Source organism: Daphnia carinata, chromosome 3 (assembly GCF_022539665.2).
Source record: "Daphnia carinata strain CSIRO-1 chromosome 3, CSIRO_AGI_Dcar_HiC_V3, whole genome shotgun sequence".
NCBI lineage: Eukaryota > Metazoa > Arthropoda > Branchiopoda > Diplostraca > Daphniidae > Daphnia > Daphnia carinata.
This window is the reverse complement of record NC_081333.1, coordinates 11,238,251-11,253,919: the sequence shown is the minus strand read 5'-3', so window position 1 is coordinate 11,253,919 and position 15,669 is coordinate 11,238,251. Positions and strand designations below refer to the sequence as shown.

General features: G+C 42.4%; 1 protein-coding gene across 2 annotated transcripts in view; it reads left to right on the top strand.

The window, feature by feature from the left end:
- Nucleotides 1-10,903, top strand: part of LOC130697568 (uncharacterized) — a 30,017-nt gene extending 19,114 nt beyond the window's left edge. The window contains exons 1-3 of one of the 2 annotated variants that reach the window (XM_057520479.2): nt 4,288-4,740; nt 7,005-8,099; nt 8,234-10,903. In XM_057520479.2, the coding sequence (XP_057376462.1) occupies nt 7,170-8,099; nt 8,234-10,180 (2,877 nt within the window). In that variant the 5' untranslated portion in view covers nt 4,288-4,740; nt 7,005-7,169 and the 3' untranslated portion in view covers nt 10,181-10,903. Of the gene's footprint in view, nt 1-4,287; nt 4,741-7,004; nt 8,100-8,233 lie in introns of those variants that run through there. The other variant, XM_057520480.2, reaches the window with a different exon arrangement.
- The last annotated feature ends 4,766 nt before the right edge of the window (nt 10,904-15,669 follow it).

The following is a 15,669-nucleotide window of genomic DNA, read 5'->3' as shown; positions in this document are numbered from 1 at the left end:
ACCGTTGTGTGTAGAGCAAACGGCCGTTTGATCACGTCTGCTGCTGTCCCCACGTACACGATATAGAAATGAACTAACGCACAAAAAAAGGGTAGAATGCACGTTGAGATGAAGACGTGCCCAAGTGGCAATACGTTGTGACTGTTCCTGATAAGAAGGTGCTCTTGTTTTGGTGGCCGAAATTCCATGTTTCTGTCGAAAAACACCAAAAATCTGTGCAAATGTAGAGCGTCGTCTGCTGACTGACATCCCACATTGCCAAACAATCGACCCCCATTTCGTGCTACCAATTTAATGACTTTTAACATTTTTTTCTTTCTCAATCGACCTCTGTTATGTGTTTAAATTGCAAGATTTCATGACTCCCCCTCCCCAATACAAAAGAAAATATGTTTTCGTGTAAGACGAGACTGCAGGCATCAAACAATCGGACGCTAAGACGTTTCAAGCGGAAATACATTACTAGCCTTTTCCCTTTTTGTCAAAGGCGATGCTCTCGACAATGAATAAAAAGGGGCCAATTTTGCACGTCCAGTTTGACGTCATGTTGTTCGTCCTTTTGTGTCCCTACATTTTTGTTTAGTTTGGCGGAAGCCATGGTTCTCCAAATGCCGGAACGCCAAGATGAAGACACAAGCTCTTTTCATCTTGTAAATGTTTCCTGTTTTTTTCCTTTTCAATTTGTCTCTCTATAATTTGCAGCACGTAATGAATCGCTTTCCTTTATCTTTCAAGTCCCTCGTCGGCGACACAAAATTTTGCAATTTTCTTTCTTTAAAAAAGAAAAAAGAATAAAAAATGGCAACAACGGCCACAGCCAAACATTCGAGTGCTTGGATTAAATCCGCTATCTAGCCAACGGGAGTAGATTGTTGACGTTTGTAGATGTAAATAAGACGAAACTGGCGAGTAGATTTTGCTTTAAATAATGAGCTGCTTGAAACTCTCTGTACAGAGACTTGGCAACGTGTAGTGGATTGAACGAAACGACTTTTGCCTAGGAGAATTGTCCGGCTCTCTGCTATTGCCGGCTGATTTTGACGCTTGAGTCGTTTTTGCTGTAACACAATTTGTACTCTGGCACACCATTTGCTATAAAGCACTATACAAGTATGTGTGCACAGAACTAAAACACATTTGAAAGTCCAGGGCCATCCTCGTTGAGGATTTCGCCTGGATCAACGCACAAAAAAACAATTCACCCCCTCCCCCCTTCTGTCGTGCGTAAGGTGCCAGATTTATGTAAGTTGATTCCCGTATTTGGTAAGGGCAATCTAACTGAAAATCGTCTGCAAATATTCTAACTTGCATAGCCGCAGGGATGAAATCCCCCAATAGGAAATTTATATTGTCATTTAGTTCTGACGGAATTTCAACTGAGTGGTCTCTTATCTGTCCATTAGAAAACAACATTTTGCGCAATAGATTAAAAATAGCTCCATGTTCGTAGAGCATTAAATGCTAAGCGTTTAGTGCCGGGAGGTAAACTTCCTTTTTCTTCACGACGATGTCGCCATAATTGCCGCCAAAACGTCTGCCTCAGCAGAGCGAGAAACAAAGGAGTGATCCCACAATTTCTTGATCGTGTTATCGATTGTTACTTTGGACTACGTGGTTTATACGGAAAAGGTAAACAACTAGACACACAGTTTGTTCATTTTGCGATTCGTGTTGCTAACGTTATTGCTGACATTTCGAACGCCACATGTCTGACTGGAGAACTTGATCAGATCAAGTGAAAAGTTTGATTGAAACAGGCGAGGTCGTTGGCCCTTGTTTCTCGTATTTCGTTGACGCTTGGAAAGAGTTAGACCCATGGACCGAGAAATTACGAAGCAACGAAAAAAGAAAATCACCTGGGTGATATGTGTGGGATTTAATCAGTCAAGATGTTTTTGAAGAAAAAAAGGAAGAAAAGTCGTGTGAATTTTATTGATTTGATCTCTGAAAATGCCAGTAGGTGGCACAACAAATTCAATTTTTAAAATCTGAAGTTTTGGGAATGAAAGTAATGAGTTTTTAAGATTTAACAACGGCATGAGAAAGTGATGAAATTTATGACGGATCTGTGGGGGCATTAAATGACGACATCCACGTACGCATTTACTTCCGGGAATTGTGGCGAGTTGCCAACCAACGCCGAAAATTCATGGCCGAGAAAAAGATATGAACATTTATAAGGGCAATTTATAGAGGGACGATTGACCTCTGGCTGATCTCTGTCTCTCCGGAAGCGGATGTATGGCCTATGCGTAATTGGCGGAGGGAATCGATCTGGTTGTAGATTTTTTTTTTTTTCCTTATTTGATTTCATAGTATTTTATTTAGTTTCTCTTTGTTTGGCTGTTACTGTTATCATTTTTGCTGTCTAATTTTTGTCGATTTTTTTCATTTCCCACTCGATGGCTATGGGTTCGATTTCCAAGTGCATTATTTATTTATGACTATTTTTAGTTTTCCTATGTACGTAACGTTTTTATTAGGTCGTTTTGAAATAACTTCCGCCCCGGAACAAGACAGATATCCTGATCGATGTACGTGCCTTTTTCATCCTTTTTTTTTTTTTTTTTTTTACTGTCCTCCCTTTTTTTTTCCCAATTCCCCAAATTCTTTCGTCGAATCAACGGCTGTGATTTATTGAGAGTCAACATTTTTCGTTGTTGTCGGTGCTGCAAAGTCAACCCGTCGACACCAGCAGAATCGACTGGTCTCCGTTTCCTGAATGTGACACGGTCCAACATCCGGCCTCAGATGCAAAACCAAACGGAAGTGTGAACCCCCTCTTTTTTTTGTGTGTGTGTGGGAATGAAAGCCAAAAGTGAGTCAGAAAAAAAAAAAAAAAAAACTCCGATGATTCTAATCAAATGGAAAATATTCTGCATAACGTACATGAAAAACAAAATTCCATTTAACTAATATTGCAAACAGAGAAGAATTTTCATAAAGTTCAGTCCATTGGATCACAGGGGCCTGAATTTATAGCCACAGACTTTATCCATTTTCTTAAAAGTCTGCTGTAAAAATCCTCCTCTGGAATGTTTAGCTAGAACTTGATACAGAAACCAGTGATAAAAAAAAAGCTTTTGCAAAGAAAAAAAAAGAGATACGTTTACTGAGGTCTTAGGTTGACAAACATCCCATTTTTTTTTAGGGTCAGTTTCGGATACATTAGACGTGGGCATAGTGATTTTGCTAAGGCTCGAACAGCACGGTTAAGACACGTTCTACATGTTTCTTATCCGACACTCTTCAGTTCATGGAATTTCTTTTTTTTTTTTATCCATCAGAATGTCTTGAAAACACATACAACATTAGAAAAATGTTCGTCTCACTTTCGTCATATCGCGTTTCAATGCGAACTGCACAACAGAGTTGGTACGGTTACTTGAAGCAGAACGTCACTGCTCAAATGACTGGCGACCATTTTCTAAAGCAAACAGTCATTTCCGTTTCGTGCTCAAACCGCTTTTTTCTTACTTCCTCCAAGTGATTCATTGCAAATCTAATGAAACAAAACAACAAACAAACATGAACCAAGCAATTTTAGTTTTGTTTTGTTTTTCAGTGTTTGATTATTTGAAGTGTGACGTGCACGAACAAGAAATCATTGCCAAATCTCAACAATTTTGCACCTGTCCAGACTGAGCGTGGAAAAAGATAAAAAAAAAAAACATTTGAAATGAAAAAAAAAATAAATAACAGACCTGATGATGCTGGAACCACCAATGAACAAGAAACCGCAATGAGTCATCTTGTTTTTATAATACTGGGGGGGAAGAAAGGGCTTTCGTGACTCTCCCGTTACCGCATAAAAATAATTTCACTTTTTTTTTTAATTCTTTTTTTTTTTGTTTCATGTTCGGTCAATCTTTGTTTTCAAATGAAGTGAAAAAGGAGAAAAAATTCAACATTTCGTGGAATGTCTCGAATTGAAATTAGATTCCGTTTCAACAACCGGCGTTTTTCATTTGTTTTTTTATGCATAAAATGCCGACTAAATGGAATGTTGCCCCCATCTATTTTAATAATATTTTTCCTTTTTTTGGTAGTATTGTTGTTGTCGGGATAATGATTAGAACTCGTATAGTTCACTTGTTTGCCGCTAGGTTTCTTTTTATATTATGTGGCGCCGGCGGTGGTAAACCCTTGAAAAAAAAAAGAAAGAAAAACCCCTCAATGCCACATGGCCTCAGGGGTTGACAGAGGTTGGGGAAGCTTTGCCTTCACCGGTAAGCAAAAGCTTAAGCCAAGCGCGTGTGTGTGTGTGTGTGTGTGCAGTCAGTTAAGCTTGCCTTCCTCTCCAAGCCAGCCAGTCGTTGTCGAGAGCCCGTCCTGTCCGTTACGTTTTTGGTTCGTTGCCGTTTGTCGTCGCTGTGTGCGAAACTTGTGTGCCTGCAAATCTTTTGTGATATTTCCTGGCAACTGATAAACGTGTTTTGTTTTTGTTTCTAGTGCAAACAAAAAAACCCCTTTTTTAATCTTTTGATGCGATCGAGTAGTACAGTAAAGCCTCCTTGTGGATTATAATCAAATGTAACAATTTTCTCACGTAGCCATGGTTAATAAGTGAAGAAAAAAAAAACTGAGGTTGTCGTTGTCTCGACTGGCTTCCCGCCAGGTGTGCGTATAGTGTGAGCTGGATTTCAAATTTTTCTTTCCTCATTTTTAAAGTTTCTTTTTTCGCCCATGCGTGACAACCACTCTAATGGATCGAATGGATGTTTTATACAGCGTGATCAGGTAAAAGAAATTCAAAATTGTGTCCCCCTCGATCTGCCCCCTGACGGTCAACGCTCGACAAAACTCGGATGTTGTTGCCGCCGTTGGCCAAGCCATAATGGCGTCCTTGTCTCGAATTCTCTTTTTGAAGTATTCTCTCTCTCTCTCTCTCCTTTTTTTTTGGTTCCCTAGTTATTCTAAACGCACCAAATGAAGTCTGATGGAACGTTTGAAATGACACCCTTCAATAAGTTGTTCACTGGGGTTTAGCCCATCTGGGGAACAAGAAATCAACCATTTCCTTGTGAGACGTTTTGAAAAAGAGCAGTCCAGACTTGTGCCTTTTTGTGTGTGTGTGTGTGCGTGTGTGGAACAATCCATCAAATCGCCTAGAGACACCCATCCCGCCTGATCTCCTTGGGTGATAGCAATGGAAAAAAAATGGGGTTGGCTTAGTTTAAAAAAGAAAACTAGATTTTTCATAATTTCGTGTTCTTCTTCGCGTGTTGAGTCAACCGGATGCTTTTTTCAAAAACTTCGACTCGTTAACTGAAAGAAAGAACGCCAATGACTCATGAGGTTTCATCCCTCCTCCTTACAATTTGAGCAAGAAACGGGAATTGAATGCGTGAACTCGCCAGTTGAGGGACATCTTAAAAAGAATATCACGAAAAACTTTTTTTCTTCTTTCTTTCTCGCGGTGCTTGTCTACGCTAGTTTATACGACCGTCATCATAAAATGTCATATAATATCAAAATGCAACCAGCCACACATTTCTTAACCCATGTTGTGTGACCAGGCCGACTTTTGTACCTTGTCACGTTTTTCTTTCCTCTACTCTCATGGCAGTTTTTTTTCTTTCTCAAAAAATATCCAGAACTTTGTGTGTGTCGTGCTACCACAAACTTTGCTTCCCTCCTTTTCTTTTTAAAAAATAATTTTTAATTCAACTCTTCCGAGAGCGAACTTGAAGGTAGTTAAAATGTTGTCCTCACAGAGTTTCAAACAAATGAATCATGGCAAGTTTTTTTTCGTCTGTTTTAAAAAAACATGTAAAAAGCTTATGATTTATTTTTTCATTTAGAGTGGAACAAGTTAAAAGATTTAGGCCCTATTTTCTTTTCTTTTTTAAACAAAACATTCCCATTGGACCAAATCGATTTGGGCGTGGTGTTGTACCATTTTCCTAGCCATTTTGTTATTTTCGGGATTAATCCAGCCGCTGCTTTTGTGTGTGCAACCCGCGAAAGAGAACAGACCTTTTTTTCTGATGGGAAAAACACGTATGTGCTCTATGAATGATTACACTTTTCCTTGATGATTGTTTGGGTGGAGCCCCTCTCTAACCTATTGTTACCTTTGCTCGGTCGTTCAGTAACGGTCGTCTCTGGGGTAAATCTTTTACAGTGTTTGAACGTTTTTTTCATGCAGAAAACAAATATTACAACGGCAAAGTTATCTGCTTTTTATCAGTTCCCAGTTTCGTTTTTTTTTTCTGTTAGGGTGAGGATTGATGATAAAAAAAAAGCCGGGGGAAGCATTAGCCTATGGGGCATGCATTACATTCATTATCGTAGGCGTCTGGATACATATAACAACGGCGTTGGTGTGTGTGTACAATAGTTGTGGTCGTGTTCTTGATGAATGCTAACCCAAATGAGTCTCAGTTTTCTTTTCTGCATGATGCTGACATTCGAATCATTCCCGCTAGCTAACGGTGCGTGAAAAGAAAAAATCTGTCGTAATTCATTCTTTTGTTGTTTGGGGCCAAATAGTTTTGGCTGGATTTGATTACCGCAGCCTACGGAGAGAGAATCATTTTTCAAATTTAATACCGCAAGATAAAGCTTGGAACGTCTAATCTTTTAGCCCCATCTCTTCTTCTTGTGTCTAGTCCGATTTTTTACGTACAACAGAAACCCAGCTGTGTGTTGTAGGCCTCTCCAACAGCTTGCCGTTCTTTTATCAAAAAAATAGAACCCCAGTAAGCAGACAAGACACACTACAGTGAACTTTGAGTTTGGAGCAGCCGTTGTGGAAACAAAGTTCAACACTGAAGGGGGGGATCTGATTAGGACGCTCGTGTGGCCATGTACACACAAGGTTCATCATTATGCTTTAGCTTTCTCTTTATCTTTTTTCCTCTAGAAACTTCTTTCAGTTGGAAGTTACACAACGGATACAGATTTTCCGGGGGAATATTTTTTGTGTTTTACCTTTGAAAACTGTAAAAATCATTTGAAATTAACGTTGGAATTTCTTTGTTTTTTGTTTTTTTTAACAGGTAATGAACTAAATCGGATCCACATGAAGAATCCCAGTCATCACGTTCGCTACCGAGACAATTAAACATTCCAAAAAAAAAAAAAAAAACGAAAATAATAAAATTGTGTTCATTGGTGCATGGGGAGGGTTTGGAAAAAAAAATACGCCGGATTTTAAGGACAACATGGCAACAATGACGATCTTGCTGAAGGCTATTTTGATGTTATTCTTCTGCATCGTGGCCATGCTGGCAGGTCTGGCCAAAGCGGATTGGACGGCCACATGCACGGCCGGTTGCACATGCAAATGGGCCGACGGCAAGAAAGTGGCCGAGTGTCCAGGCGCTGGATTCACGACGATACCCGAAAATTTGAGCCCCGAAATTCAAGTGCTCGATTTGCGAGGCAATCAGCTGGGCGTGTTGGTCAACCGGGCCTTCTCCTCCGTCGGTCTCCTCAATTTGCAGCGCATCTTCCTACGCAACTGCAGCCTGCGCACCGTGGAGAAGGACGCCTTCCACGACCTCAACATCATGGTCGAAGTGGATCTGTCGCACAACCAACTGCGCCGATTCAATCCGGAGACGTTCAACGCCAACGAGAGACTCCGCTCCCTGTCGCTGAGTCACAACCCGCTGGGGAAATTGGAGGCGCATCAGTTCCCGCCGTTGCCCAACTTGCGCAGCCTGGAACTGGTCAACTGCCAACTGGAGCTCGTCGACAAGAAGGCCTTTATGGACCTGAGCAAGTTGGAGACGCTGAAACTCTCGGCCAACAGGTTCACCAGCCTCAAACCGGAAGTCTTCCTCCCACTCAACAAGCTCAAGAGCCTCGACCTGCAGGACAACCCGTGGAACTGCGACTGCCGTCTCCTGGCCCTGCGCGACTACCTCTCCGAGGCCAATCTCAATTCGACGCTGACGCTCTGCGCCGAGCCGGAGCATCTCAAAGGGAAGCCGTGGAGCCGGTTGGCCGCCGAGGATTTCGCCTGTAAGCCGCTCATCGACGTCAGCGAGGCGCACGTCGAAGGCCGGCTCGGATTCGACGTCACTTTTAGCTGTCGAGTAAGCGGCAACCCACCGCCCACCATCTGGTGGGTCCTCCAGAACCGACAGGTAAACAAAAAAAAAAAAAATAGAGAGAGGTGAAACCTTGATTACGTAATGCGCTTGTGTGTTGCGAGTCACATTGGAGAAACTAGGGCCAGTTAATGAGATTTGTAACTCAATTTTCCGCTCGGTTTATTCAGATTGTCAACACGACGACTGCGTCGCAGAGCGAACAATTTGTCATCCGCCAGTCGTCGCATCCGACCAAAATTAATCCGCCGATTGCTTCGCCGCACGCCGAACCGCAGCAACCCGAGTTCGAGTATTGGAGCAACTTGACATTGCGACGCATTAGCGAACAAGATGCTGGCCAGTACCGGTGTATCGCCCGCAATAAAGGCGGCCAAGTGGACGCTAATGTGTCGCTGCAAACGCCTCCGGCTCCCGTCACCATCCTCATTGAGGAGGAGACGGGATTGATGTCGTACACGACGGCCATCACGTTGGCCATTGTCGGAGCGCTTGTTTTGCTCGTCGGACTCGTCCTGCTCATTGTGTGCCTCGTCCGCCGCATGCCCAAGAGAAAGCAGCCGCGCGACGGCAGCGCCACCAAATTGAACGGTTCGGCCAAAACGGCCAACGGAAACGGATCGATTGCAGCCGTTTCCGAACAGGAGAAATCTCTGCTGGATATTGAAATGGATCAGCACACGGCGCTGCAAAATGCCTCGACCGACGGATACCATGCCGTCGCTCAGACGGACATCGACGCCCAGCAACACATGCAAATGCAACTTCAATTGCGCCATCAGCAGATGCAGCAGCAGCAGCAACAACAACAACAGCAACAACAAATGCGGATGATGCACGGATCCAACACGTACATTCCGGGCGATCGCTACGACTCGAGTCGAGTTCCTGAAAATCTGACGAGACACTTGATGATGTTGGACGGATGTCAAGTGCAACAAAATCCTGACGGATCTTTCTATCCGGATTTGCTGGACATTCCACACAGAGGAGCCCGAGGCGGCGGGTCGCCTAGTACACATTCGGGCGCGTCCAATGAAGCGGCCAATCAGCAGCAGCAGCATATGATGATGTCGACGTTGAGTGCAGCTCAACTTGCCGGCCACCCGAGCTACGGCGTCATTGGTATCCATCCGCCTCTGCAGTTCACCGACAGCAGCAGCACCACCAGTAGTACGGCCGTTTTACTTCCGGCCGGACCCCGACCGGGCTATGTGACGCTGCCCAGGAGACCGCGGCCGAGGATGCCCAGTTGGGCCAGTTCGCCTCCGCCCATGTCTTCTTCCTCTCCCGGACCTGGTTCATTACCTCCGGAGGAACCGCAACAACCTTTGTACGACACGATAGGACCACGTGTGACGGCCGATGGATCATCAACGTCGGCGTTGTCGCTCAATAAAATAGCCGGCTTGACGCCCAATCCTTCGTCGGGCCTCAGTCCGCGCCTCCAGTCCAGCACGCTTAGCCGAGGGCACAAGATCTCTCTTCCAGCTTATTATGTGCCCATCGAGGAAGTGGACATTCCGCCGTCGTCGCCCTTGGTCCAGCAACGTCACCACCAACACAGTACGCCCAACATCCTCTCTAGCGGCCAGTACGATGATCATCATCATCAGCTCCATCACCGGATGGGCCGCGAACCGGTGCTTGGCTACTTCAACAACAACAACAACAGCAGCACGCCGATCCGGCGGGCGGATGACAGCGAGATGCAACATCTCCTCAACGATTCATCGACGCCCACCAGCGCCAACACGTCATACTCTAACGCGGCGCCCGAGGTGATTTCGCCCATTCCGGATTTCCGCACGGCGGGGAGCCGGGCCAGCGTATCCAGCCTGAGTAGCAATACAGGCCTGAGGAGGAAAATTGCTCCGGCCGTGCCCCCAAAACCACCCGGATCAATAGTGGTCGCGCGACCGGCGAGCGTCGTGCCGTATCACGATGACGTCGCTTCGGCGGCCAAAGTAGCGCCCAAACCGCCACCCAAACCGAAGAAAAGGCATTCGACGACGGGTGATTCAGTGAAATTAGAAGATCATGAAAATGGTGGCGGTGATAGTGGCGGTGGCCAGGCGGCCTACGAAGACGAGGGTGAAGACGGAACGGAAGTTTGAAAACAAAGGGGGGAGGGGAATTTAAATAGAAAAGTGTGCCTTACGACAACAACAAAATTTGAAAGTGAATAGGCAATTTAGCCTGCAGGAAATATATAATTGACGGAACCATTTTGGCAGACCTGGACAACAAACAAAAAAGACTGGGACGTTGAATGTGTGATTCGTACACACCCCGTCTTATTGGAGATGTGTCTATACTATGTGTGTGCGTGTGTACGTAATTTTTTCCTTTTTTGTGTTTAATTCCATTTTTTGCATTAAAATTATTTTCAAAACTCCTACAAAAAAAAATGTGACCATTTTTTTCCTGTGTTTTTCCCGTTTTTTTTTTTTTTTTTTTCCTTCGCGCGATGTATTTTCGTGGTTCTTTATAGTTTAAAACTGTCAATGTGAAAATATGTACATAGAAAAAAAAAATGTGATGACAGTGCGGAGTGAGTCCGATTGAATCCGAAGCTATTGCGCGTGTACATAAGACGAGAACGATATGAGCTGGAAGAGTCAAAAGCTGAAAGTGAGACGTGCCATCGGTAATTATTCGAAGGAAATACAGACATTTTTTCTATTTTCTTTTTGTTTTTACTTTGATGCTGTTGTTCCTCCCCTTGCTCCTCTTCCATTAGAACAACTGTATACAAAACAAAAAATACCATGTCTCTTTATATCCATTCCATCTTGTATATTTAGCTCTTTAATAAACGTGGATGTGCTGTAAAACTTTATTTCCACTGTTTCGAGCAATAACTGTCCATTATTCAAATGCCAAAAAAGGTCACTGCATATCACAATTCAATTTAATAGATTCCGATAGCCATATTTTTTTTTTCCAAACGAATCAGTCAAATGGCTGCTCAACTTATTTACAGGATTTAAATCGCTCGCAAGAGCTGGGCTGTTTTAATAATTTTTTTTTTTTAAAGAACAGAAAACTTGAACAGCTGTCGGTAATGGCTGCCACAGTGTCGAAGGATTAATAGGGTTAATATAATAAAATACCTACAAGGGGGAAAAAAAGTTTGTAAGGAGAATTTTTTTTTCTCCAGGAAGTGAGTCGATGATGGGCGTCCCGCGTGTGTATTTACCCTCCCCCACACACGCGTAATTAATTTCCTTGTCTAGCCTTCCCATCGTTCGTTACACGCACACACACAAAGCAATGAGAGAATTCGAATGCGACGGGCGGCAGGGACTCGGTGTTGAACGTCGCATTGCGTCACAGCCGCAATCTTTTTTAACTCTCTGGAAGGCGCCGCTTTGCCCATCTTGTACAAAGCTGTTAGTAACGCGTATTTTTTTTTTTGGATTTTTTATTTTTAATAAGGAAAAAAAAAAGATATTGTTTATAAAGACGATCATATTTCATCTGACCAAATCCACTCGACCAAGAACTTCAAACTGACCAACGTCCTTGAATGTGCGTTTTATTGGTTGGAGACGTATGGACCGGATCCGTTTAAAAACATATATATATTTTTTGTTTTTTGTTTGCTTTTTATTTTAATGGATCGTATAGAGAACCAAACATTGGAGGACGTGTTTCCTGCAAGATACGCGGGGCAAGTAAAGCAGACAAGCAAACAATCGGGATTTACGCGGTTGCCATAGTAACCAAGCTTGGCCTTCTGTTTTGCGCGGCATGCTTGCCGGGCGGATTCCGGAAGGCGATACGTTGTTGCTTTTCTCATGGAAATCATTTTGGACGACGCTGTTGTATGTCGACCGCAAGGACGCCATTAAAGTTTGTGGCGGCGGTTGAAAAAAAAACGAAAGGAAATGGAAAAATATTGATGAAAAAAAAAAAAGCACACGAGGGTATTTTGTGTGTGTACGTTTAATTATGTTCCATGAACAGGAAAAACATCAAATGTGTTTTTCATAAGTTTTTTTTTTTTTTTTCATACTACACATATGCCGCTGTGACTATATCGTCGGTTGAACGCGTAATAACCATCGGCTAAATGCGTGCCGTTACGGACAGGTCCCGAATTTCTCCCCACCCTCACCAAAAAATATCCAATATGTTCACTAAATTCGCCCGTCGTTAGAGAAATAACTACTTTCGTAATGACCTCCTGCCTCCCTTTTCTTTTCCAAAAATAAAGGCGGAAATGCTATAACAAATTGAAGTGTGTAAGATGCTAGTTAGTTCTCCACCCTTCAAAACAGAAATAAAAATTGCAATTTTTTTAAAGTCCAAATCCAAAAATTAAATTGTTGGTCGAATACAAAAATATTAATTTCTTTTTTTGCAAACTTGCCAATTGTTTAAATAAATAAAGTGGATTTATGTACAAACACCGACTAGCACGGCAACTGCATGCAAATGCGTTCAGCTATACCTTCACTCGTTAAAACCACACTCTGTATGTATCGTCTATAGAAAACTTGCACAGTGTATGACATGTCGTCTGGACTGTTATCAAAGGAACTGTCCCGAAAAGTTTTGATCCGACACACATTTGCATTTTTTTTATGGGTAGGGACGAATTATGACGATGCGCCATTCCGCCTCAAAGAATTCGCTATTTGCATGATGAATAAATTTGCATACATATGTGCGTGTGTCTGTAAATTGAAGACTTTTTATTTTGATTGCGTGGTTGTTGTCGTGTTTACTAGCGCCAATGAATGACGATGCAGGAATTTCGAGTGTTTACGGAAATCATTTCAACGCCAATCGATTGATTGCAATTCTTTTTCAAAACAATGGCAAGTCCTCGAATATTTTGCAACATCGACAATCGCATAGAATTACGTTGAATCCTTTGGCCTTCAATAAATCAGCAAATAACAGCAATACGGGTTCCTCTTTCCTCTTTGCATGAAACCCGAGTTTTAAAAGTCATTGACGCATTTCGGAGCTCATTAAATATCGAAAAACACGCCTCCTTCTTGAACACCCTTCGCACGCATTGCAAGTAATAACGATCTGCTAGGCGAAATTCATTGTGGCAATCATCTTAAAAGCCTTAGGTAAATATACGTACCCGTCTGCACGCCGTAATGAATCCCAGCAACGCGTAACCTTTTTCCATTCATGCTACATTAGAGTGCATAGTATACTGATTCTTCTTTTTCCTCGCTTCCCGATGTAGCACTGAATGTGCGATGTACGTGGAAGAGATAAATCTTTAGGGAAGGCGTTCTTTAATATTCTGCCATAGACGGGATAAACAATTGGGACCCATTGGCCGTGTCGCCTTTTAACGCGTAACAGACGGTGCTAATGATCAATTAGACGTTGTTAGCTCCCGCTTGCATTAAACATATTTCAATTCGTCGCTTGATTATCTCCAACAACTGTTGGCGAATTTTCACAATTCATTGCAATCGAAACTGCCTTAGCTCAGCGGGGTATGTTGTTTAACACCGGGTCAATAAGAGATGGGCCACTAGTCAGCAGAAAGTGGCTTAAAAGGATGGAGAGATAATATATATATACGCACGAAACATAATCGCGGCCCATATAAAGAGGTCTCTTAGTTTTGAACGACACGCCTCATCATACGGTATGGTGCCATGGTCTTCGCTATTTAACTCGTGTTCTATTGGACGGGGGTCATTCCCTTTATTTTTCTCATTCCATTTGTGCGTGCGTGTGCGTTAGGTATTCTTCTTCTTTTTTTTTTGGCGATATGGCTCACCAGGCAGTCGACAGCTGCTGCAGTGCACGATTATTGATTAAACACCAGGACGAGCAGAGAAAAAAAAGGGAGGTTGATTTCAGTTTTTTACGATAGTGAAAGCAACGAAGAATGGGACTGCTTTGTTGTAATCGAAAAACAAGTCGAGTTCTTCGTTTGATGATGAATGACGACGATAAAAGGCCAAAAAACATTGCAGCCCAAAGGGCTAGAAAAAAATAAAATAAAAGATGAGTCTTTTTTTTATTCCACACGATATGGCGAGCCGACATGATCGCGTCATTTCAAGTCCTTGTGTCGTCTCCTTTTTGTGTGTCTTTTATTCTTTGTGCTGAATCTTTAAAATATCCTCTTGGAAAACGTCATTATGAGGGCTGTCTCTTTCTTGTATTTTCCCGCACGCAAACCCACTTTTTTTTTGAAGCGCGTGTTGCACGACCGAAAGCGCGACAATGGCTAAAAGATCTATATCCCCGCATATAAAAAATTTACATACATACACACATAATAGACCGTACAAAGAGAGGCAGCGAACTCAAAGAATCCCGCCCTTTTGCCATTTATCATTTTTGTTCTCTTTTGAACACTCGGATTTTCAGCGTTTAACGTGATGATGTGTATGATTCGACCGTGAAAGCTGCTAATAATTCTTCATACGTATATCAGTGTAACTATAAATGTTGACCAGATTGAATTTTTTTTCGGCACGCCTTTTGGAGTGGTCATCGACGGCTTCGAGGGGAGGAATAAAGCTTTTTTCCGCAAGGATCTAACGACAGTCGTTTGTGCACGTCTATATTAAGTGGGGATTGTCGGATTTGGACAATAGATGTATCGTGATTGAGCAGATGAGGCAGCCCACATTGGATCGATCGAGCAATCCCTGAAAAAAAGAACGCGTGTATAAAAGAAATGCGGAGGAAGAGCTACATGTACACAACAGAGTTGTATAATGAAGAATGACACACATAAAATTAAGAATAAAAACATATGGACAAGCAAAAGTCTGCAGGAAATCGATGTCGACTATATCTGACGAACAAAAGTATGGTTCAAAGAATCTGTTGTCTAATTTGTGAGAATTCGTTTAATGCACAGCTTTTTATGAAGAGAAAAATGATGTTACGCGGACCGTGATGTAATCCAGCAATAAAATGGACAATATCCACTCGAAAACATTAAAGGGTGGAAATGCTTTTCAAGAGGCTTTCCCACAGCATTATTGCAGTCGATTTCAACTGTATAAAGCGACCTTATCTATATATTCATAATCTTTAAATTCTGAAATGTATTTTTGAACAGCAGACTGCCCTCTTGTATTATATAGAAGATGGCCTCGAAGAACGTGGTGCATTATCAAAACGAGGCGCCAACAACTGTCAGCTGGCTGACTTCAATATTGTAAACATATCGAAATCAAATCAAGAAGAGCAAATAAATAAAAACTGGTCGTGACAACCTAGACGCTCACTATCTTCCGTATCCATTTGAAAATATTCTCGTATCTGAAGGAGAACGATGAGTGTCTCTTTTCTCGTGTTGGCTTCCTCACGCGTCCGTTTTCATTATGCAAAAGATAAATCAATGCGTATGGCAGTTGAAAGGATGGAACCAGACTAATTTTTTTGTTTTTCGCAGTTAGAAAAAAAAAAAAGATGATCATCTATAATTGATACATGTTAACTTGAAAAGTCAAAGAAAGGTCGTCACGCGCCAGGCGTTTTTCAAACAATCGTGTAACTGGGACGAAGAGACGTGACTCGTATGAAAAGGATAGAGAACGAAAAATAAAAAGAGCGATACACATTCCCTAAAAGTTGTGTGATTACCTTTTAAAGATTG